This window comes from Aulonocara sp. 'chitande type north' Nkhata Bay, linkage group LG22 (assembly GCF_057382095.1).
Source record: "Aulonocara sp. 'chitande type north' Nkhata Bay isolate Kocher_YH1m ecotype deep benthic linkage group LG22, A_spYH_male_GT1.1, whole genome shotgun sequence".
NCBI classification, from domain to species: Eukaryota; Metazoa; Chordata; class Actinopteri; order Cichliformes; family Cichlidae; genus Aulonocara; species Aulonocara sp. 'chitande type north' Nkhata Bay.
Window position 1 is genome coordinate 19,873,891 of NC_141364.1, and position 24,370 is coordinate 19,898,260.

The following is a 24,370-nucleotide window of genomic DNA, read 5'->3' on the forward strand; positions in this document are numbered from 1 at the left end:
CAAAACACTCTGAAGGCACGCCTTGGTTTGAATCTAGGAGTTAAAAAGGGCTTTAAGGTGAACCAGTGTCACAGTTTTACAGATGTTCTCAAATGATTGCTTTATGTTTCTTACTTATGCTTTTATCTTAATGTTTAATGTCAAGTTTAAATGTTTCCCTTGGGCGAGAACTGGAAGCAATTTATCAGGTTGTTATACAACAGGTGCCTGAATCGCTCTGCCCTACCTCTCCAAGTGTAGCTGGGTCAGACTCCACTGCTAAACAGCCCTTAATGGTTTTTGTACTATGTGGGGGGGAAAAATCACAAAAATTGGTAAAATATGATGTGTGACAATAATCAGTGTCTTAGAAACACTAGCGTCACAGGAAAAGCTTTTAATGACGAGTTATGTCTAAAACCTACCTGTTAGGTCTCTTGATTTATACCGCACAAGTGTACGCCCATGCCAATGTCCTACTTTAATAACCCCATATAAAGGTCATCTTAGTGGGTTGTTAGGCCATAATGTATATGTATCATTATATATGGATACTTTGTGAATATAAATTAAATGTTAATGTCCCAAAATTAAAATTTGATGCTTGTATAAGATTGCACAAGTGCATAATTGCTAAAAATGGGTCATTTTAGTTCATTTGGTAGTTGATTACTTGGCAATGTGATGATAAGACTCTTCAAGGGCCTAAGATGTACCTGTGCACCACATTTGGTTGCTAAGTTCCAGATCATGTAGGATGAGTTTGCAGACAAACAGATTTTGTGTATTGTAACGAGATACTTGCACCTGCATTTCAGAGTTTTAAACATGCAAATGTATCTAACCTTGCAGTCCTGGCCAAGACCTAGACTCTCTCACTTTCAGGAGCGGATGCACAGAGCACTAAGCAGTTATCCGGCATATCGTTGTGTAATACCGAAGATTTTCACAGAGTTTATCGACTAGAAGGTTGTGTGTTTTCCTAATTTCCCATAACATAAAGTAGGCTGCCTGTCCTGATTACAGTCTGAACAACCTTTATTTCAATGGCAGTAAAGTTAACTTCTTAAAAAGAAAAAAAGCTGACAGGGTTGAATGGTGCAGTGATTTCTTAAATCAGCCTAGATGCATTTCTCCTGCATCTGCAGAGGAAATGAAAGTGCTACTCAGGCTGCTCACAGCAGTTTAAATGGTTCAGGGTTTTTTCACCTATGGGGGTGATATTTGTTTTTCCACTGTGACTAAGATATCTCAAGTCTGTTTGGACTATGTTTGCCGTATAGATCTTTAATCTCACTCTTGCGGTGTCCTCTCACTTGGTAAGAGAATTGTCCTAACACTTAATCTCTGCAAACCCCTGACAACAAGTGCTAATCAACCTTTCCTCTATAATCATGTTTAATGATGAGTATGGCATTAGACCACCTAATCTTCTTCTGACTATAATAAAAAGCTTTCCCTTCACATATACTGGGTAAAAGGTACATTTAGAGCAGTGCATGTCCTGACAGATCCAGCCAAAAGGTGATGTTGTGGAAAAAGAATTTTCTGAGATTTGCCAAGGGCTTGTGGATAACAAATAGGGCTTGCAGGATCAAAAAAAAAGAGGCCTCTGTTTGCAGAAATGCAGCAGAAAAAGAGCAGGGGGAAATTCATGTGAAACTATGCATCATGTGAAACTGTGGGGGTAGATAAAGTAGTGAAAGGAGACACCAGGTATGAGTCCACTACAGGGTGACTGCTCTCTGCCCTGACCTTAAGAAACAAGGAGGAGGAAAGAAAAGGGGCAAACACATTTTTCATTTCTGAGAATAGCAGGAGGAATGTGGAGGCAAGATATAGGAGACAAGACAACTGCATATATCAATGGCAATGGGATAGTGTGTATGCATTCAATGATCAGGGTTAGGTCAAAGGTGTCCTAAATGCATTGTGTGACTTAGAGTAAAAATGTAACAGGTTGAAGGAGCACCCCTCAGATCTGCAGGATGCTTTGCACTGTGCACAACTCCCCATGTGCATGGGTAAATAAAGATATTTGTTTATATTTGTTAAAGCTGTAGGGAGCTCAGTTCTCACACTCATGTAGGCATCAACCTGATAATGAAGACACAATGCGAGCATTATATTTAGGCCAGGTCATTTAATTGAATGAAATCTTCAGCTGATACAGGCGACATCAAGCCTTAGTGTTCTCCTGAATGTAAAAGTAATAGAAAAAAAACCTCTATTTGCATAGCTCTGTCTCACTCTTGCACACACACGCACACACTTGCACACGAATTCCTAAACCGCGCCAGACATCCAGAGAAGACCGAAACAAGCAAAGGAACAAACAGTAGACCAAAAACGAGTGAAGGAATGGAGGTTTCAGACCTGACAGCTGGAGGGTGACTGAATGATTTTAACGGCTGAAAACACAGAAGGTGGGCTGACATTTAAAAGTGAAACAGTGGGAGGTGTTGAATGTAAATAAAGGAAATAAAACCCTATTATTTTTCACTTTTAAAAACAGCGGCAGCTCTGAGTAAGAACCTTTCTTCCATCACAGTGTATCACAGTTAATTATGAATAACTCGGTGCTCCTGTCAAGACAGTTTGGACAAACTGAGTAGAAAATAAGAAAATAAAAGTCTGTAAAGTCAAAAGAGTTTTTAATCTAGATGAAGTGGAACTAGGCACTTGTTTGTTCTCTCACACAGGAGTGCTTTTATACCCTTTGATGAGAAAGGAGGTTAAAAAATTCATTCATTTCCATCGTAGTCCTCAAATTACATGATTTTTTTCTAAATCCTACATACTCGTTATTTCTTCTCAGACTCAATTGGCACTTCATGGACGAGACATCCTTTAACTCTATCATCTAAGTCCACAAAATCTCTGTCAGCCCATTTCCCCCTCCACACTTTAAACATACAAACCCATCTGCAGCTACTCTACCACCCACAAATTTACTATCAGTCCCCATTTCCCCAACTATCTGACCCTTTGCCTTATACCCTCGTGCTATAAAGCACGTCATAGCTCGTCGTGGGCAGCAGCCTCATCGGCTTTAAGTTTGAACTCTGCCTCTGTGATCTTTCCGTCACCGTTGCGGTCCTGGTTGGAGAACATGTTGTCAATGATGCGGTAAGGATCAAAGCCAGGAGCCAGGCGACCTTTACCCTCAGTCACCTGCTGCATGATGTAGTCAGTGAACTGTGCAAACAAAAAGGGGATGGTAAATTAATGGTGATGGTTAAGAGAAAATCTTGATAAGAGCAACTTGACATACCTCAGAGGGCTCCACCTCTTTGTCGGTGTTTTTGTCCATCTCAGAGAAGAGGTCTGGAGACACCTCGTCGTTCCAGATGAACATGTAGCCTTCGGGAAGTCCTTCCTCCATGTCAACCAGCTCGATGTCAAACACCAGCACGGCACTGCCTGGAACCTCACCAGCTGGACGCACAAATAAAAGCTCAATAAATCACTGTGACTCGTTCCAGACATCCGCTGAAAAGAGAGAACTATCTCTACTGCTCACTGGGTGCTTTAACCTCAAGTTATAAAATTATAAAATGGAGTTTACAGTCATTGTGTGCTCAATGAACTATTTGACAAATGTGGAAATATGGTTATCCTTTTAGTTAAATGAGGAGAACTGATGCTACTCTCATGTTAAATCCATCCATCCTCTCTCCTACTCTCCTCCTGCTTATCTGGGCAGGCCCGGCAGTACCAGAAAGACCCTCGTGTGTCGCCCACCACCCACAGGAGGAGCTATAGGGGTTCAGTGCATTTCCCAAATCTGCTGATAAGTGGATTTTCATCCCTGACCAGGCTAGACAGCAAAACTAAGTAAATACTTACAATAATTTTATTTTATGACTGGAAACTGAAAGAAACCTTTCATGTGTTGCACCACTAGAAAGGTGCACGCAGTAAAAATGTGTGTTTCATTTTAAATGAAATGAAACACACATTTAGTTTAAAATGAAACACACACATTCTGAGTGTGAGTGTGCGGGCGTGTGTGCGTGACTCACTGACTCCCCTCTCCCCATAGCCCAGATGAGGAGGAATAACAAGGTGTCTTCTCTCTCCCACACACATGTCCATGAGTCCATCCTCCATCCCCGGGACCACCTGGTTTGCTCCCAGGACTATGTTGTATGTCTTCCCATAATTATACCTGAAACAGATAAACATATAAAACAGCTGCATATTAGTCGCCGTGCTAAAGGAAGCATGTCCATCATTTCTGTCTACACACATGAGATCTGTTTTTCTTATTTATTCTTGTTTAAGAATAAGTAAAAGTTTCAACTTGTAAACATAATGTGTATTTCCTTAATTTCAGCAGGCCAGAGGATCACGGTGTGGGTTTGAATCCACAGCATTAAGAAGACTTTTGCAAATTATAACCTGCTGCTAGGATGACTCACAATTGTGGATTCAAACAACCATTAAACAGTGAGGAGACATGACCCTGCAGACCTCATTGCTGGGGATCGTTACTATATAAAGAGCTCACAGCTCAGACAAAGAGCTCACCATTCAAGAGATCCTACTTATGTTATCTTTGTGATAGCTGGACACTAAACCAGGAGTTTAAAGTGGCTGTGAGGAATAAAAAGGGGGAAAAAAGGAAATTCACATGTAGAGCGACAGTTTTCTTTTTCAAATGCATAACGTGAACAAAGTGGCGCTTTCACCACCACCTATGCGCACTTGAATGCACATCTGTAAGAGGAAACTTGCTAAAAGGTCTGTTTGAAGGCTGAAATCCGACACACCCCCTCTTCAGTCTGCCTGAAGCTGTTTCTATGCAAAAAAGCACAAATCATCACACATCTCTGCTTTGGTCTCATCTGTCCAAACAAAATCTTCTCCTGAAGTCTTGTCGTTTGCTCTGATGCAACTTTGCGAACCTCTTTAGAAAGAAGAGGCTTTCTCCTGACAGCTAACTGTACTCTTATTTACCATGCTAACTGAGTCTGAGATGTAGCTCTTGAGCTTTACATGGTCTGATCTTGCTGTGGCTTTGTGGCTTTGCTCCAGACCAGCAAGCTGGACATTGGGGAAACTGTTACAGAGTCATGTTTACCATGAATAATCTTGTAGGCTACATATTATAGCTACATTATGAAGCTTTTGTGCATATAACACATGTTTTTGGTCAGGATGGTGACGAAAAAATCAGAGAATGACTCGTCTCTGTGTTTAAGTGAGGACTCAGGGAAGCTTGGTTCTGTTGTGGTGGATCTACGTGCTTATTGGTTGACATCTGGTGGATGCCTCCGCTTTTTATTCACTGATTCTGCACTTTTGTAGAATTTCAATAAATTGTTTTCAGTGAGTTCTGCTCTCCTCTAATGGCCCTTTTTATGTTTTACTTTTAAACAGAATTTTAAAAACTGAATCGACAGTTGCTTAAAAATGACTTGAATCTCACCTCCAATTTTTAACCTAGCAACAGCTTTACTAACCTGCTATCAACCCACTACATGTGACCTCTGTCATAGTTCCTATCATGCCATCTATTGCTGCCCTCTTAATTACAGGAAAAATTTTAATTATGTTAAACTGTTGCTCGACTTACGTCTGTATGAGATCAGTTGATTATGATGTACTTGCAAGAAGACTGCTGTTGAAAAGAAAACTGACCCTGAAACGGGGCTGAGTCGGAGCTAATAAAGATAAGATTGTATGCCTCGGCATGATGGCACATGTATGGAAAATTCCACAATTTTGAAAGGCTAATTGTGTAACTTAGGATGTGACTCCAGCTATAATGGCATCCGTGAGCTGTAAGTTTTAGTCTTAATCTGTACCCTCTGACTTCTTGCTGCAAGTAAAACTTGAGAGACTCTGTGATCACTGCTTAAAGTTTTTAAATCAAATTTTTAAAATTATCTGAATGTTGATGATGCTCTGGTCCTGATTTCACAGCTATAACACGCTTTACCTGATCTCTTAAGAATTATTAACCGGTTCTCTAATATATCAGGATGTAGAGTAAATTGGCCAAAATCCGAAGCACTCCCTCTGCCCCAAAACCTTGTTCCAGCCGGGGATTTCAGCTGGCCTCAGACATGGTTCACTGTGTGTCGTCCCTCCCCCCACTAAGCTCTCAACCCCCCATTCTTTCGCTCCTGCAGGTGGTCTGGAAGAAGGTGGCCTTGCTATTAAATTTTAACTCCCACCTTTACGCTGACGCCTCCATTTAGGTCAATCCCAACTCTGCACTAATAAGTCTCAGTTTCTCTGTTACCTTTTTTTTTTTTTGCTCTCCCAGAAGAGTCCAACAGAGCTTTACTTACGTGGAGTCGATGGATGTGCCGTCCATCAGAGAGGCATTGTAGTGGTATTTAACAAAGTCTCCCTTCTTAGTTTGCTTGTCACACTCTTCTGGCTTGAAAGTGGCGGTGATCTCAGTGTTATCCGAGGGGTTGTGGAAGTCGATGATGTGGACGTCGAACACCAGCACTGCTGAGCCTGGGATCTTTGTGCCTGAGAGAGAGAGAGAGATGTGGAAAGGGGAAAAAATGAGTTGAATCTACCTGTGATTTCAGTCAAAACAAGAATCCAGAATTTCTTTTTAATTTATTGAATCTTGAGTGGAAAGCGTGCACATTTGTACAAAGACGTTCTGAAAAACGAACGTTTATGTCTCGTCGCTACAGCAGACCTTCTGTTTTCTCTACCACAAGAAGAACGCATGATAAATGGCACAACAAGCACTTCTGATCTCATGGCTCATGACTCTTATGATCTTTCTCTCACTGAGCCAATGAATCTGAGCATTACACATACGCACCTGTGCCCTCCTCTCCGTAACCGAGATGCGGGGGGATGGTGATGGTGCGTCTCTCCCCAATGCAGACTCCGATCAGGCCCTCATCCATGCCGGCGATCACGTAGCCTCGACCCACGTATGTGTCGTAGGTACGATTACGAGAGTAGCTGAGGAAAAGAAAATATTAGGAAAATAATTTTGAAGGTAAAAACAGTTTGTTTTTTACCCTCATATAATAAAGTTAGTCATAGCTTAAGCTTGAGTTTCAGATGCACGCCGATATGGAGGAGGTAAAAACACCGCAACACATTGCAAAAGTCAGTTTTCCTTTATAGACACAGGGTAATGAACAAAGAGATAAACACACACAAAAAACATCTATCTAGCAGATAATCAAACCAGGGACTTAATTTCCTCCTTTGTGATATGCCCTCTACCCAGTCTGCTGTCGGATCACACCAGTGTCACCCAAATTTTGTAAGTTTTGCTCTCTTAGTTCAGACTTGTACACACACGGGCAACAATGCACACTTCTCTCTCTAATGGATAAGACAGATAACAGATAACACTTGATCTGACATGTTTTGTGATTGTCTTTAGAAATATGACGCGTTATTATCACAGTTCCTCTTTAATCCCTGCTATCCATGTTTACATTTTGTACTGGTTATAGTCTAAGAAGCTTGGAAAGAAAGCCACTGGACTTCTTTAAGTTTCTTGAAGAAGTTTCACCTCTCATCTGAGAAACTTCTTCATTTGCAAAACAAACCGGTAGAGAGTCCCAGGTATTTAAACCCTAGCGGGGGTTGTCCCTTAAAGGAGTTGTTGACCCATTAATCATGAGTCAAGGTGTGAAAACGGCATGGGTCAATAACAGGAGAGGTTTTGTGTGAAACCATTGTGAGGCCTTGCACCATCCTGTGACTCATTGAGATGCAAGATGTGAGTGGAGATTGAGGCACCAGCATTGTAGGTGGCAGACAGTCGGGTGCCCTAAGCTCCTGAGACTACCATGACCGGGATGACTACGAATCTACACACGTCAGGTTACAGTGTTAAATTCTGTGTATAAATAGTTTTTTATACTCTATTATTGTGGTTATCGGGTCGCCTTGACATTTGCAGCAGACATAGGAGGTTGTTTTGGAAAGATTATTTTTGTTTTATGTTTACGATTAGCCATTGAGGAGGAATCATGATTGATGTGTTTTGAATACGGTGATGTCTTCAAAACTGAACCAGAAAGTGCATAAAAGCAGCTCATTATACCGCTATATAGGCCACATTATGCCTTTGATTAAAGATTGTGAAATCATCATATTGTTTTAGGTTGCATTACACTCCAGATCTACAAGAAGGTGAGAAAACATTAGATTTATTAGACTGTTTTATGATGCATTACACTGCTGAGTTATAAGAAATGCTGTTTGTGTAGAATCATGACCTTCCTTTTTCAGATTACAAAGAGAACACAGCATACTGGGTAGAGGTTTTCTGCCCCATCTCATCAGGAAGAGATAAAACAGGAAGCCAAGGCCATCACTTAGGCGCCGTAAGATAGAAAGAATGTGAGGGTTTAGGCTTCATGACCCTGGAGGGGGGAGGGGAAGAAGCTATGTGTAACTGTCACACACTTCAAGACACCCTCCTGTGGAAAGTGTTGTATGGAATAAAGAGATTGTTGATTGAGCATTAAACACTCAGTGTTGTTCTTCCTTCAGCCCAAAGATCAAAGAATTGGGGTATTTAACAGCACCTAGTTATTTAACTGATCTCCTTGACCTGTATAACCCCAAGAGAGCACTAAGATCTTCTAGCCAACTGCTCTTAGTGCAACCAAGGTCTCGTTGAAAAGCCAGAGGTGACCGTGCCTTTGCTGTTGCCGCTCCTAGACTCTGGAATAATCTCCCAGTTGATGTCCGTACATCTGAATCTATTCAATTGTTTAAATCGTGCCTAAAAACTTACCTGTGTAATTTAGCCTTTGAAGCAAATTAGTTTGACTTTCTTCCGGCTTGCACTCCATACCATCTTATTGTAATTGTTCAATTTGTCCCTTGTTTCTCCCCACATTGCAGTACTATTGTGAAGCTCTATGATGTACACTGGTCTTTTAAATGTGCTAAAGAAATAAATGTGATTTGATTTAATTAAAACTCGTAGTTTTTGAGTTTTGCAGATTTTAATTTTTTAAAATATATTTTTGATTCACGTAGACCTAAGGGGGAGACAATATTTCAGCACACTGTATATGCAAATATGGTTATGCTGAAAATAAACAGTCTAATAGAGGCAGATGTTAGTCCTTATTAACTCACGATTTGGATGACTGAATTCAGGAGTGACTCATTACCCGCTTATTGGTTTCCTGCATTTAGGGTGTAAATGTAATTCCTACACACAAATAAATACTAAACAAGCTAAAAAAAAATGCTGCTGCATCTAAAATCAACTCTCCCTTGTTTTGAAAGAAGCTCCTAAAGGGAATGTTCTCATTCAACATCTGCAAAACCTCCAAGAACCGCAGAGCCTCTCTCTGAAGATGCTGAATGTTTATGTGCATTACCTTAGACTGAGGTTAAATGAACAATACCAGATTTACTGGCTTTATTGTGATGGACACAGTGTGCTAGCTGCTAGCTGTGTGGAATAAGGATAAAGACACTTAGCTGTGAGACTACCCAGACGTTAAAATCCAACGTCAGCTCATTTGGTGATGATGCATTCAACAGCAGGAAACGATCTTACCCTCAAAACCACTGGGCGTAAGCTGCAACCAACAGCGTGCATTTGTTTGTACATTTGTTTGTTTACCTTGAATAACTCTGCGTCATATGACGCAGATACCAAAGAAATGCACACAGTGCAAATCAGCTATGAGTGCAAATGTGTTTCTTTTTTCCTTTTTTCTTGCATTCACTGGCAATATTTCGTGGTACATTTCGTGTTATTTCTTTGTGGCACAGATTCAACAAGTTGTTGGGCGCATGTACTTGACCTGATAGATGAAATGATGATGATAAATGATGAAATCTTATCTTATTACATATGACATCTTTCTTCAGAAAACTAAACCACACCTTTCTTGCGTTTTGTTTTGATTTTTCAAATCAAATTAGTTTCTGACTGTATCTCTTATTTGTGTCCTTTGTGGTTCTAAATTTAGCATACAAGCAATGCCGCTCTAAATCAGGCTTTTTCAAATCCACAAGAAATACCACAAGAAGAGAGATTTTAAACTTAAAACAGTTACACTATTATGTGACACAGATGTGCAGGAAGTTTCTACTTGAAGTTTAAGTTTCGATTCCTCTTTGTGTCTCCAGAGAAATGCTGCCACCGTGAGGCTACTTGAGAAACAGCGGGCAATAAACGGTTTTTATTTAGGAACCACGAGAACAAGTTTCCCTCTATGATGAATACATACCTAGAATCGAAAAATGTCCCATCCAGAAGGCTGCCGTTGTAGTGGTAACGCACAAAGTCTCCAGAAACACTCTTCCTCGTGCAGGACTCGGGCGCCACTTGGTTAGTCACTGTGATCCCGTCTCTGGGATTGTGGAGGTCCAAGAGGACAACATCAAACACCAGGGAAGCCTGTCCTGGGATGTCACTGCCTGAGGAGAGAAGAAGATGACGAAGAAGCTAAACTCTTTATTTTTCTGGGCTCAGGTTGCTATTCCCAAACTTTCAGCAAATCAGATCACGATAATGTGATGTGAAGATGAGAGCACGGGAGCCTTAGTAATAATGTTTGTGCTTGTTAATGATAGAGTGTGAGTAAGCGGGTTTTCTTACCCTTAAACACAACCAGTTTCAGTTGAACTTGTTAATAACTCACATACACAAAGGTGTTGTGAATCATTCCATCTTAATTTCCTCCAGCAGGTAGTCACATAACCGTGCTGCGCAATGGATGAAGGATAAACTTCCTATTACTTAACTTATTTTACCTGCATGCTGTCACGGTCCCCGTGTCTCTCTGGTTGGCCCACGCTGGCTACAGGTTTTGTTGTTGTTCGTTTTAGTTTTTTGTCTCTCCTCCTCCTCTCTGCCTGGGTGGAGCTCATTACGGGCTCTCACTCTTGGCCCACGCACCCCTGTGGATGGTGTCCACCTGCGGCTGATCTGGCTGATTTCCCCAGCTGCTATTTAAGGCAGTGGCACAGAGCAGCTCACCGCTGGAACGTCGAACCACCTGAGTTCGTGCTCGCGGCATATTCAAAGAAGAATCGCTTACACGTGTTTTATGTTGTGGAACTAACCTTGACCTTCTGTCTGTAGATTCTGGACCGAATCACCGGACCTGTCCAAGTGGGGCAGTGTGTGGAGTGTTGGAGCGAGTGCGGCTGAAGAGGAGTGCGTGTGTGCGGAGGAGCGGTGGCGGTGACTGAGTGGAAGAGGAAGCGTGTGTGTGGATCCCCCCCCCCCCCCCCCTTCTCTCCCTGGAGCCCTGGACCCCCTCCCAACTCACTGTACATATATTTTGCACTAAGGTGATCCCTATTGTAAATAAATCCCCTTTTTGTTTCCTTGAAAGAACTGTCTGCGCGTGGGTCCGTTCAGTAGCCATGACACATGCAGCTGTTTTTCTTCAGTTTATAGTGTTTTTTTTATTAATGCAATTTCCACTACTTTTAAACAGTGTCAGTCTTACTTTTACTGTCTACTTTTCTTTCTTTTTATCACTCTTGTAAAGCGGTAGAAAGTATAAATACAAATGCTCAGTTACTGTACTTAAGTTGAATTTTTCAGCTATCTGTACTTTAGTTACGAAGTTATTTTTCTGGCTGCTTTGTACTTTTACTCCATACGTTTTCACACAAATATATTTGTGTATACTTAGATTTTCAAAACAGGCTCATTACCTTTAGTTAAAGACATTTGAGGGGAGTTATTGTTATTTTATATCACAGTGGGCCTTCAAAGCGTTAATTCGATATGAGCCTAAACAGTAATACACGAAAACTAATCCTAATGGTGTATCAGTCACCGGGGTTATTGCACATAAATGGATGAAAGAGGCAAAACGATATCGTTTATGCATAATATATACCACCAGTGGGTTAAAGTTGGTTTTTTGTTTGTTTTTGTTTGTTTGTTTTGAACAAGTGTGACTGTTCACAAGTTTTGTGGTAAGTTTTTCGTGGTACTTCAGCATCTAGCTAGCCCTACAGAAGAGGAGGGAGGACAAAGGGAGTAATGTTTTTTTAAAGGTCAGCTCTTTTCACATCTAACATTTATATCCACAAAATTTGTCAGACTAACTAAACATATACAATTTCTATTCCCATTTTATAATGTCATTTTGTTAAATTAATATTTTATTATATTAATATACCACAAGGTTCCACAAGGTGCAGAAAAGTCCTCTAAAAAAATAACTTTTTACATAATTACTTTGAGTACATTTCTGAGCCTGTACTTTTTTACTTTTACTTGAGTAAAGAAGTTAAATCAGTACTTTAACTTTGATCAGAGTACTTCTAAACCCTAGTACTTCTACTTAAGTACCTAATATCTGTACTTTTGCCGCCTCTGCACTCTCTCATACTATAAGGTCATTGTGTGGCACGTTTACTAAAGTGTCTTGTTTATTGTAGATCTATCTAAACTCAGCCTAGTGTGATTAACAGGATACATATTGGATGGTATTAGTGCAGCTGCTTCTTTTCACCTAAATTCTAGTGTTTGTAGTAAAACTTGAAGAAACTGGAAATCCATCCGTCTATTTTCTTGACTGCTTATCCCAGCTGTCGTAGAGCAGGAGACGGGGTACGCCATAGACAGGTCGTCAGTCTGACAGAAGACTTTAAGGAACTAATCACATCAAAACTCACCATCTCCATTCTCTCCATATCCAAGTGATGGGGGCATAGTGATGATGCGCCTCTCTCCAACACACATTCCCAGAAGACCCTGATCCATACCGGCGATCAGCCAGCCGATCCCGACGTAAGTGTCATAGGTCCTCATGCGGGTGTGACTGCAGCAGAGAGTGGCGAAAACAGGCTGTAAGTGTGCAGGTGGATTGATGCATGAATGACAGCTTGTACGAGACAAACCTGGAATCAAAGAGGGTCCCGTCCAGCAGCGTGCCGTTATAGTGGTAGCGGATGTAGTCAGACACTTCCACCTTTCTGGAGCAGACGGAGGGCGTGTGGTAAGTGTTTGTCTGGACGCCATCCTCGGGGTTCCACACATCGAGGAGCAGGACGTCAAAGTGGAGGATGGAGTCAGGAGGGATGATGTCACCTGTGGAGGAGAGGACGGCAGGTGATTCTTAAACTCTGCAGTGGGATATCTGGATTAAATAAACAATCGATTCTGGTTTTTCTGATGAGCTTTTACAGGAAATCCTGATATTGTTCAGTTTTAAGTGTTTTAACCTTCCTTTTGATTTGATTTCTTTCCTGTAGCTGAAATTTTTAGTTAAGTTAAACTGGACATTCACATCGTGGATGCGTGACCAACAAATCTGCAGCAGCTTTGTGACGTTATCATGTCAATATGGACCAAAGTCTCTCGGAAATGTTTCCAGCACATGGTTGAATTTATGCCTCAAAACATTTAGGCAGCTCTGGCGCCACAAGATGGTCCAACCTAGTACTAGCAAGGTGTACCTAATAAATTGACTGGTGAGTGTATATAATACAGTGGGGCAAAAAAGTATTTAGTCAGCCACCGATTGTGCAAGTTCCCCCACTTAAAATGATGACAGAGGTCAGTAATTTGCACCAGAGGTACACTTCAACTGTGAGAGACAGAATGTGAAAAAAAAATCCATGAATTCACATGGTAGGATTTGTAAAGAATTTATTCGTAAATTAGGGTGGAAAATAAGTATTTGGTCACCTCAAACAAGGAAAATCTCTGGCTCTCACAGACCTGTAACGTCTTCTGTAAGAAGCTTTTCTGTCCCCCACTCGTTACCTGTATGAATGGCACCTGTTTGAACTCATCATCTGTATAAAAGACACCTGTCCACAGCCTCAAACAGTCAGACTCCAAACTCCGCCATGGCCAAGACCAAAGAGCTTTCGAAGGACACCAGGAAAAGTATTGTAGACCTGCACCAGACTGGGAAGAGTGAATCTACAATAGGCAAGCAGCTTGGTGTGAAAAAAATCAACTGTGGGAGCAATCATCAGGAAATGGAAGACATACAAGACCACTGATAATCTCCCTCGATCTGGGGCTCCACGCAAGATCTCATCCCGTGGGGTCAAAATGATCATGAGAACGGTGAGCAAAGATCCCAGAACCACACGGGGGGACCTGGTGAATGACCTGCAGAGAGCTGGGACCAAAGTAACAAAGGTCACCATCAGTAACACACTACAACGGCAGGGAATCAAATCCCGCAGTGCCAGACGTGTTCCGCTGCTGAAGCCAGTGCATGTCCAGGCCCGTCTGAAGTTTGCCAGAGAGCACATGGATGATACAGCAGAGGATTGGGAGAATGTCATGTGGTCAGATGAAACCAAAGTAGAACTTTTTGGTATAAACTCAACTCGTCGTGTTTGGAGGAAGAAGAATACTGAGTTGCATCCCAAGAACACCATACCTACTGTGAAGCATGGGGGTGGAAACATCATGCTATGGGGCTGTTTTTCTGCCAAGGGGACAGGATGACTGATCCGTGTTAAGGACAGAATGAATGGGGCCATGTATCGTGAGATTTTGAGCCAAAACCTCCTTCCATCAGTGAGAACTTTGAAGATGAAACGAGGCTGGGTCTTCCAACATGACAACGATCCAAAACACACCGCCCGGGCAACAAAGGAGTGGCTCCGTAAGAAGCATTTGAAAGTCCTGGAGTGGCCTAGCCAGTCTCCAGACCTCAACCCCATAGAAAATCTGTGGCGGGAGTTGAAAGTCCGTGTTGCTCGGCGACAGCCCCAAAACATCACTGCTCTCGAGAAGATCTGCATGGAGGAATGGGCCAAAATACCAGCTACTGTGTGTGCAAACCTGGTAAAGACCTATAGTAAACGTTTGACCTCTGTTATTGCCAACAAAGGTTATGTTACAAAGTATTGAGTTGTATTTTGTTATTGACCAAATACTTATTTTCCACCCTGATTTACGAATAAATTCTTTACAAATCCTACCATGTGGATTCATGGATTTTTTTTTTTCACATTCTGTCTCTCACAGTTGAAGTGTACCTCTGGTGCAAATTACTGACCTCTGTCATCATTTTAGGTGGGGGAACTTGCACAATCGGTGGCTGACTAAATACTTTTTTGCCCCACTGTATGTGTGTAAATGTGATTGTTCTCTGCACGTTATAAACTGCAGGTATAAACTGTTTCTCTGGAGTCTCTGCTTCACTTCTCTGTGGAAGCCGGAAACAAAAATCTAGTTTTTGTCACCCATAACTCAAAATTTCGTGTTATTATCTAAAAGTTTTGACGTAATAGCTCAATATTTCAAGTCATTTTTTCATGAGTTTGAGTTAGTAAGTTGAGATTTTGAGATATGAATGGCAAAAATGTGTTTTGTTTTGTTTTTCAGTAGCAGAAATAGGTTTCTTCAAATATTCTTCTACTGTTTCACAGAAGCTTTGTGAGCAGACAGAAGATATGGATGTAAAGTGAAGAAAGCGAAGGTAAGGGGACGGGAGGAGGAGATGGAGGGCCTGAGTGTGTGGTAGCCATTGTGATTTTACTACTGATGAGTTGGCAGTCTCTTCTGGCAAAATTTTCCCTCTACCACTTCAGAGTGCTCCGTCTATCTCAGCGCTCTGTTTTCTTTTTCCTTGTTTGATCCCTCTAAAACAGGCAGCGGTAGAGGACACAGCCTCAGCCTTTACCTGTCTACACATGCCCGCTCTTTCTCTCTCTTTCCCATTAGATAATGGGATAGAAATATTTCATGCTCTTTCTCAAATATACACACCTCTCTCTTCTTGTAAACATAGCTTCACATCCTGTGACTCCCACAATATATGCATTTTCTCACACAAACACACTGATTTCTGAACAACGGCCCAGGTTTTTTTCATTTCCACACACACACACTAATGACGTGACAGTGTATCTGCTTGCAGCTGATGCAGAAACATTCACAGCTGAAAATCCACAGCGGCTTCCTCTGGTCTGCTTCCTGGTCTGTGATGCCCCTCTGACATCATTCAACATGGATGCTTAGGGGCAGCCCACTTCCTCTTTGCTTCCACTGACTTCAACAGAACAAAAGTCAGAGCATTCATCAAAGACTGTAACTTCTCTGCCTTGTGCTCCTGCAAATATCCCACCAAGATCTCTCTTTGTTATGATTAGCTTTGCCAGAGATATATTTATAGTAACTACAGAGGGATAAACACCAGTCTGTGCCCTAACGTCCCAGAGTTTGGCACAGAAGTTTTGTTCTCATTCCAAAAAATCAGTCATATAGGACAGCAATGTGCTGATATGAGTTTGGCACACATTCAGACATACGCACCGTAGCCTTGTTTTCCGTAGGCGAGTTGAGGTGGGATCTTCACCAGTCTTCTCTCGTTGACACACATTCCCACGAGAGCTTTGTCCATCCCTTCAATCAACTGCTTCTTGCCAACAAAGACATTGTACGTGCTGCCACGGTCATAACTAAAACATGCACAAAAACAGACTGTCAGGGAATTATCTATGAGGATGTTGCTGTGTAACATGAATCGTTTTATTCCCTGGCTTTAATCACATTTCCTTTGAGGCAATGACTTCAGGTTTTTAAAGTGACTGCCTTTCTTTTTCATATTTCAACATCTTAACAGCCTTTTATTTCTAAAGATTTAACATAAAGACTCTTGTGCAAAAATGTAAGTCTATTTCTCACTAAAACTGGGCCACGGTGTTATCTTAATCTGCAGAGTGCATCATAGTTTATGCTGTAATCAATTGTGCAGTAAATCAAATGTGACAGTGTATGTGGGGCTTTGGGTGTCTGCCCAGCTGACCACTGTGCAAGACATTTTCACTGTCAGTGGTTTGCAAAGTGGAGTTCGGGGGACTTTAAAGGTCGTGGAAGAAGCATCTGCATAAAACAAAAACTAGTTTAACTGACCCTGTGCTAACTTGCATATGACAAATAAAACTGAAAACTGAAACTAAATTATCTCTCAGATCGGGGTCCTGTGTAATCCCTGTTACCGTCTGTTTTCCAGACGACACAAAAACAGTTTTGGACCCTGAGATTAAGCACCAGAGCTCAGGCTGTCTGGTTGCCTGCGTGGCTCACAGGGGCGAACCACTAAACGCGCACTTTTACGCATCGCGCACGCTGCTCGGACCGTGCAGCCGGTCTTCTAAACGCAAAGGTGCTAAAGTGAGAGGGAAATAATGCAGATGTGAGACACTCACCTGGAGTCGAACTTGTTGCCGTCTGGAAACGTGCCGATGTAGTGATACCTGACAAAATCTCCCACTTTGACCGCGCGCACACACTGCTCTGGCACGGAGGTTTTCTCAATGAGGATGTCGTCTAACGGTACCGGAGGAGCGTTGCAGGCGGCGAACGTCACCAGAACCGAGAGATACAACACCCCTTGCGCGCACTTGATCATTGTGACCGAGGAGAACGATTTGAGACGATGGAGGTAACTGTGGGTACGGCCTGCCTGTGTGCCCGCTGACTCCCTGTCCCCCGGTGCTTTGATTTCCTCTACTCCGATTTGGACACAAGTCCTGCTTCTGGTTCCAGCATAGGACTGATCACGTGTCAAGCCAGAGAAAAAGCCGCACTACATCCGGTTTGAATATTACAAGTAAAACTTTGACTATTCGTCTAAATGTGACGCATTGTTAATAAAACCCAAATACAAGAGGTTGAAACGTGTGGTCCAATATCTCTGTGCCACACAAGCAAAAAACACACAATATTAGATTAGAAAATTTGACTCTTATTTTGACACAGTGACGTATTACTTCCGTGTTTCGCTCCAGCTGACTTAACGCCCTTTGCAATTGAATGGGATAGTTGGGGCACCGCGCTTTGCTCTTGCGCAGTGCTGCCCGAGTTATGTGTCAACGTGGAAACATTGGGGTCTCCAAACAGATGCGGACACATCCACCTGGATCCATAAAAAAAAAAAAAAACAATATCTGCATATCTGGCTACGCCTCTGATTTATAGTCAAAGCGTAAGAATAAGCAGCACGCATAACGATTGCTGCTGACTTTACGCACAGATAGAGTTATGTTGGTGGTGTTCAGGTTTTTGGAGGGGAGGCAGACAGAGCAGGAATGTTTCTACGTGGCAGTGGGAGGAGAAGAGGTGGAGGGGGGACAATCTCACCGGGGGTTCAATTAGGCAAGAAAGAGGTTCAAGCTTTAAATGTGAAAAAAATATTGTAAAAAAGTAAAGCAGACGGTAAATACTCAAATCCTTCGGGTAAAATACACTCTTTTTGAATTCATGCTTTCCCTAATAAAAGTTATGAAATGTAGATTTTCAGCCCGGTTTTTCAGTTGTAATGTGAAAATCCGAACAACTGTAAAGTTTTACTTTTGTAATTTAATGGGAGGAGCTCCAGTAGCTCCCACAGGACGGAGCGATCTTGCCAGCCCCGTGCCCGTGGGAGGGGAGGTTTTGTCTGGATACGTGGTGGAACTTGAGGCGGGCCTATAGACCCACGCTCAACAGCCTACCCTTCCAGCTCTTTCCAGCCTCAAAAATGGCTACCTCCACTGCTTCCCAGCTTTTTTCTGCCTTATTAGTCGCATTTTTCGTCTCCGTGGTGAACTCCCAGTATGAGAAATACAGCTTCAGGAGTTTCCCCAGGCATGAGCTCATGCCTCTGGAGTCCGCTTACAAATATGCACTGGATCAGTACACCGGGGAGAAGTGGAAGGAGACGGTGGAGTACATGGAGGTGTCTCTGCGACTCTACCGGCTGCTGCGGGACAGCGAGGCCTTCTGCAACCTTAACTGCAGCTCCGTGAGGCTGGAGGACGAGCAGAGGTTTGCGGAGTTTCCAGAGCTGCAGGCGTTTGGAAACGTTATGAAAAGAGCGCAGTGTCTGAAGCGCTGCAAACAGGGCTTACCCGCTTTCAGGCAGACCATGCCCAGCCGGGACACTATAGATGAATTTGAGAGGAGGGAGCCGTACAAATACCTTCAATATGCCTACTTCAAAGTAAGCAGAACTAATAAGGAGGGGGCCTCGAAGGGGTCCCCTAAATGAGATTGGAGTCTCAAACTTTCTTTACCCAGTGATAATGGTTTATTTAACTATGGTCGTGATTTTTCCCCGACGTGCGTTTTGACGTCATCTACGTGCCACGGATGCACAATTGGGGGTCTGCTGTAAGAACTAAACTCTTGTGGTTTATGGTCCATTTTTAAGGAAAGGACATCTTAGAATCGTCAATTTTACACGCACAGCATGGTCACAGAAAGTCGACTGTTAAAGCAAATTTATGAATAGTTCAGGAAGCTGAGAAACATGACAAACGCAGATGATCCCATGTGGAAGTGTTAGTCAATATAGTTATTGTATTTTTAACATTTCCATGCTGGTGATTTCCTCCACATGTCCCAAGGGGTCACCGAAAAGTTTCATTTTAATAGAAACTAATGTAATCACATCATATTGAACTCCCAGTTGCCACAACTAAGCTCATAGGGCAATGCCAAAAAAGGGGGAAGACACACTGTTTTGCATCAGTTTCGCAAAGTAATCTATTAATCTAAAATAATTAAAAATATGCAGCAGTAACGGAGCGTGAAGTAAGATGTGCATGAGAGTGGAGATGTGTGTGAGGAATCAGAATCAGCTTTACTGACGAGGTATGTTTACATATACAAGTTACAGGACTACACCGTGACACAGACATTAATAGCACATCATCTTTATATCAAAGATGTTGGAATCAATGTAATAAATATATAGTTACTATATATCAATTCAATTCAACTTTATTGTATGCAGTTATATTTATAATTATAATTATAGTGCTTTATATACAGTTGAAGTTGAAGCAGATGTCAGTGATGAGGAAACAACAGGGGTCAACACACTGCCAACAATATAAGTTGTGGTCAGTTTTGGTGATTTAAACAGATTAATAAGTGAAGACAAACATCAGCTGATAACTGATAAATGACATCACTCTTACAAGTAAATCTACTGCTGCATGTGACACTCATTTCATTTCAGGTTAGTACCATAGGCTTTGTGTGGTTTCTTTACTGACCAGCACAAAAACAAATCATTTTAATGTGTGTTTTTGTGTTCTAGTCTGACAACCTGGCCAAGGCGGTGTCTGCTGCCCACACCTTCCTCCTGAAACACCCGGATGATGAGATGATGCAGAGAAACATGGCCTACTACAAGAGTCTGCCTGGAGCCGAGGAGCACCTGAAAGACCTGGAGACCAAATCCTACGAGGTAGGCACAGATACATGCTTTAAACACAGTGAGGCACGCTTTCATTTTGATCCTTTCTGATTTCTCGAGGCTTTTATCCACAAGAGGTGTCACTCCCATGTGGCATGCAGCCCACTCTGTTATTGGCTCTGTGGGTGCCCTGACGTGGAAGCAGCCTGTGGTCGTGCAGATCAAACGGGCAAATCTGGGAATATGAACTTGCCAGTTTTGGTCTGAGGACTTTAAGGCATCCTTGGCACGGCCTCAGTGGCTACATCCACTTTACTTTACGCTACAAAATTTCATATGTCTTGATATTTATTAGCGTTGTTATGTAAAATACAAGCGTGGGAAGGTGGAAAAAGAGAGTCTGCAACCATTACTTGTCAAAGATTTCAGACAGAAGATAATCATAGTGTTGAAAATGATTAATACTGAGTCCTTCATCAAAGTTTGCATTAACACTCTGGATTGTGTTTTCAAATCCTTTTTTCTTGTGGTATCCCAGACCTTATTTATACGTGCCGTGAGGGCGTACAATGGCGAAAACTTCCGTACCTCTGTGTCAGACATGGAGCTGGCACTGAGGGACTTCTTCAAGGTCTACGACGAGTGTCTGGCTGCGTCTGAGGGACCGAGGGACATCAGAGATTTTAAAGACTTCTACCCCTCGATAGCTGGTCAGCTCATGTCCATCTCATGTGCAGTCATGACTGTTTATTGAAGGCCTAAACTTATTTTCTGTTTAGACCACTACATGGAAGTGCTGGAGAGGAAGGCCGGGTGTGAGAGCGACCTGACACCTGTTGTCGGCGGTTATGTTGTTGAGAAGTTTGTGGCCACCATGTACCACTACTTGCAGTTCGCCTACTACAAGCGTGAGTAGTACTCAGCTGGCAGCTTTGAGCAGAGAAGGATTTCACTTTCGAATTTCTGAGGTTCGTTTGCTGGCGTTTGACTGTGACTTTGCTTTCAGTGAATGACTTGAAGAACGCAGTGCCGTGTGCAACCAGCTACTTGCTGTTTGACCCCAATGATGAAGTCATGAAGAACAACGTGGAGTATTACAAGTTCCACAAAAGCAAGTGGGGGCTGATAGATGAGGATTTCCTCCCCAGATCAGTGAGTGATGTTCAGATATGTTCACAGAATATGCACACACCTGATTGATGCATCTCAGCCTGGGAAAGCATATTGTGGATTTATTTAAAAAGCTTGTTTTATTTATTTATGTTTTTGTTATGATGATGATGACAAGTCCCTGAAGGACTTATTTCACATTTTTGGACGCATGTTTATTAGCCTTTTTACCTAAAAGTTGTTGAAAAGATCTGTTCGCAAATATGAAGCCTAGCAGGGCACAAGTCTGTGCACTGCAGGGTATCTGTGTTCTTATTGATTTTCACAGGTGCCCATGAGTGAATCCTGGAAGTTTCCACCCTGTTTAGTATTTAGTATTTAGTATTTATTTATTTATTGTCATTGTCAAGAACAATGAAATTGCGTTTGGGGCTTCCATACAACCCAAAAAAAAGAAGAAAATAATAAATACCCCTTAAAACCCAAGTGTACATATTTAACCCAGTGTGACTCCAATGCAATAAGACAATCCTTAGCAATAATGTTCGTAGAAATTCAGACAAAGACCTGAGAAACATGACAAAATACAACAATGCAACCCATTCAATATTATTGTACTGTGAGATATGATATCAGATATGATAGTTATCTATTTAAGAAAGAGGGGGGGGGGGGGGGGGCAGGAGGGGGAAGAGAATAAAGATATGATGCACCAATGCAGACCAGTTCATTGCTATTAAGAAGTTGGATATGGTTATTGTCCGTGAGAGGGGGGCAGAGAGTTCAGGAGCCTCACAGCCTGTGGATACAGGCTGTTGGCCAGTCTGGATGTTCTGGCCTGTATAGACCTGTACCTTCTCCCTGAGGGCAGCAGATGGAAAAGGTGGCGCGCAGGGTGATGTTGGTCCCGCAGGATACTGTGCACCCTCCTCAGACAGCGAGTGGGGAAGATATTACTGATCTCTGGCAGACTTGTTCCAATAATTCTGCCAGCTTCTTTCACCACCCGCTGGAGTGCTTGCTGATCGGCCTTGGTGCAGCTGGGGAACCACACTAGAAATCCATACGTCAGAACGCTGCTGATGGCACAGTTGTAGAAGTTCAACATCAGAGATCTGGGAATGTGTGCGCTCCGCAGTCTCCTCAGGTAGTAGAGGCGCTGTTGGGCCTTCCGTGCAACTGAGGTGATATGGTTGCCCCAGGACAGGTCCTCGGTCACAGTTACCCCCAAGAATTTAAAACTGCTCACCCTCTCCACCGCCTCACTGCCAATGAAGAGAGGCAGATGGTTGTTATGGCCCCTCTTCCGGAAATCTACAATGATCTCCTTGGTCTTTTTGGTGTTTAAGACCAAGTTATTGTCGTGGCACCATGACTCTAGTTGTTGCACCTCTGTCCTATAGTTTGTCTCATCATTGTTGCTTGAAAATCACTGTTTCAAGCGTTTAATGTTAATTAAGTTCATATAGTAAGCCATTTGCCATATGCAGGTTTATTGTTAAAAACAGATATAAAAATGCATCAGTGCCAAAAACTGCAGTTCCTCCAGCAGCCACTTGAGGTTGGCTCTAAAAGTGAGATCAGCGCCATGGACTACCTTGTTAAAAAGCATGTTTACAGCCTGGGAAATAAAATGCTTCTGCATTATTACGGTTGTGGCCAACAGAGGTGGCTGTAGTTAGCAGCTGTCTGCTGGGCTTCACCACAGCTGACCTCTCAGTCATGATTGTGGTGTTGGTGTATTTTGTAGCATTTACCTTTTGTGCAGGTAATTTCTCTAACAGCCCATCCAAGAAAGCAGAAGGTTTTATAAGTAAAATTTTATTGAACAAAGTTTAACTTAATTCAACTGAATTTATATAGCACCAAATCACAACAACTGTCCCCTAAATGTGATTTAGATTGTAAGATAAAGACCCTACAATAATACAAAGAAACCCCAACAATTAAACGAACCCTTTTGAATAAGCGCTTGGCAACAGTAGGAAAGAAAAACAATCTTTTAACAGGAAGAACCCTCTGACAGATCTAAGCTGAGGGCAGGCGGCCAGCTGAATGTATTTTTGATATACCAGTAATTTTTAAAAAAAGTATAACTGTTCCTATAAAATGTTTATTGCTTTGTCACAGAAACACACACATCCTAAAGAGGACTTATTGGTTTCTTCCCCGCTTTTGAGTCTTTGGGTCTCTCTGACACTCATCATTTCTTTGACTGTTGTCCTGCAGGAGGCAGTCCGGTACTACAATCAGACCACCATGCAGCTTCAGATGTTGGAGTTCTCCAAACAGCGTCTGGCCAGCGACGATGAGGTGCGTGGTTTGTATCAAAGGATCTTTCCAGGCGGGAGGTTATCTTAGGTCAAGTGAAGTGAACATAAGATGCAGTCTATGCATAAAAATAGAAATACATAATTCCCATTAAATCACAGTTTGGACTGCACTGTTTGCATCTGTGAGCTTGTGTAACTGGGAAAACCCTGGATTCCTCAGGCTGGTCACATGATGACCTTCAGTACAATGTGTCCAGTGTTTATTAGACTGCAATATCACAGACAGCCGTGAGGTGGCAGTGTTGCATCATTTTTCTTTAAGTTATTTTACTGCAAGCACAAGAAGTGTGGCCATCAGGCCAACCCATAAGCCAGGATTACATGCTGTACGTGGTAAATACTATTCAGTTACTGACTGTAATCTCTTCAGTAATGCAGAATATGAGAAATCACAGATAAAACTGCGAGTGTGAGGATTAATGGTAATCCACTTAGTGGAAAAAACCTCGCTTTGAAACAAAACAGCCCCTCCTGAGTTGTCTCTGTGTCATTGTTTTTTCGTGTTTGTGTCTGCAGGGGGAGGTGGTCGAGTTTATAGATGAGTTCCTGGATGAGGATGAGGAGAAGATTCTGCCGAAACACTGAAAAACAACACAAAACACTCCCAATTTTTATATTTATCGGGTTTACAGTCTGTGGTTGATCGAGTTTGTTTTACTTTCCTACTGCGTGCCCATTAATATTCTGTTCAGTGGACATACAGCATAGTGGCTTAATAATTTAAAGAAAACTGAAATATTTTGTCTCGTCTTTTGTGAATCACACGAGTATGACTTTTTTTTTTTTTTTTACAATAAAATAACTTTCCAATAATCACGGCTTTTCAGTGATGTTGTAAAACAACAG

The 24,370-nt window shown here is 42.2% G+C and overlaps 2 protein-coding genes across 2 annotated transcripts; one reads left to right on the plus strand and one right to left on the minus strand.

Annotated features, from left to right (window-relative positions):
• Window positions 1-2,102: 2,102 nt before the first annotated feature.
• Window positions 2,103-17,461, minus strand: fkbp9 (FKBP prolyl isomerase 9). Its single transcript, XM_086280802.1, has 10 exons — window positions 17,104-17,461; window positions 16,208-16,353; window positions 12,823-13,012; window positions 12,598-12,743; window positions 10,185-10,374; window positions 6,779-6,924; window positions 6,282-6,471; window positions 4,005-4,150; window positions 3,254-3,417; window positions 2,103-3,177 (listed from the first exon to the last, which is right to left on the minus strand). The coding sequence occupies exons 1-10, from the start codon at window positions 17,304-17,306 to the stop codon at window positions 2,998-3,000; spliced, it is 1,701 nt and encodes a 566-aa protein (XP_086136928.1). The 5' UTR covers window positions 17,307-17,461; the 3' UTR covers window positions 2,103-2,997.
• An 868-nt stretch (window positions 17,462-18,329) lies between these two features.
• Window positions 18,330-24,337, plus strand: crtap (cartilage associated protein). The gene is made up of 7 exons (XM_086280814.1): window positions 18,330-18,878; window positions 19,983-20,132; window positions 20,620-20,791; window positions 20,861-20,989; window positions 21,088-21,233; window positions 23,421-23,504; window positions 24,041-24,337. Exons 1-7 carry the CDS (start codon window positions 18,417-18,419, stop codon window positions 24,107-24,109), a joined length of 1,212 nt encoding a protein of 403 aa, XP_086136940.1. The 5' UTR covers window positions 18,330-18,416; the 3' UTR covers window positions 24,110-24,337.
• Window positions 24,338-24,370: the final 33 nt, after the last annotated feature.

Coding starts and splice junctions, on each gene's coding strand:
- fkbp9 (XM_086280802.1), bottom strand. CDS start 17,306: ATGATCAAGTGCGCGCAAGGGGTGTTGTATCTCTCGGTTCTGGTGACG. Junction 13,013..16,207: donor CTACGGAAAACAAGGCTACG/GTGCGTATGTCT, acceptor TCTCCTCCACAG/GTGACATCATCCCTCCTGAC. Junction 12,744..12,822: donor GGGACCCTCTTTGATTCCAG/GTTTGTCTCGTA, acceptor TCTCTGCTGCAG/TCACACCCGCATGAGGACCT.
- crtap (XM_086280814.1), top strand. CDS start 18,417: ATGGCTACCTCCACTGCTTCCCAGCTTTTTTCTGCCTTATTAGTCGCA. Junction 18,879..19,982: donor TTCAATATGCCTACTTCAAA/GTAAGCAGAACT, acceptor TTTGTGTTCTAG/TCTGACAACCTGGCCAAGGC. Junction 23,505..24,040: donor GTCTGGCCAGCGACGATGAG/GTGCGTGGTTTG, acceptor TTGTGTCTGCAG/GGGGAGGTGGTCGAGTTTAT.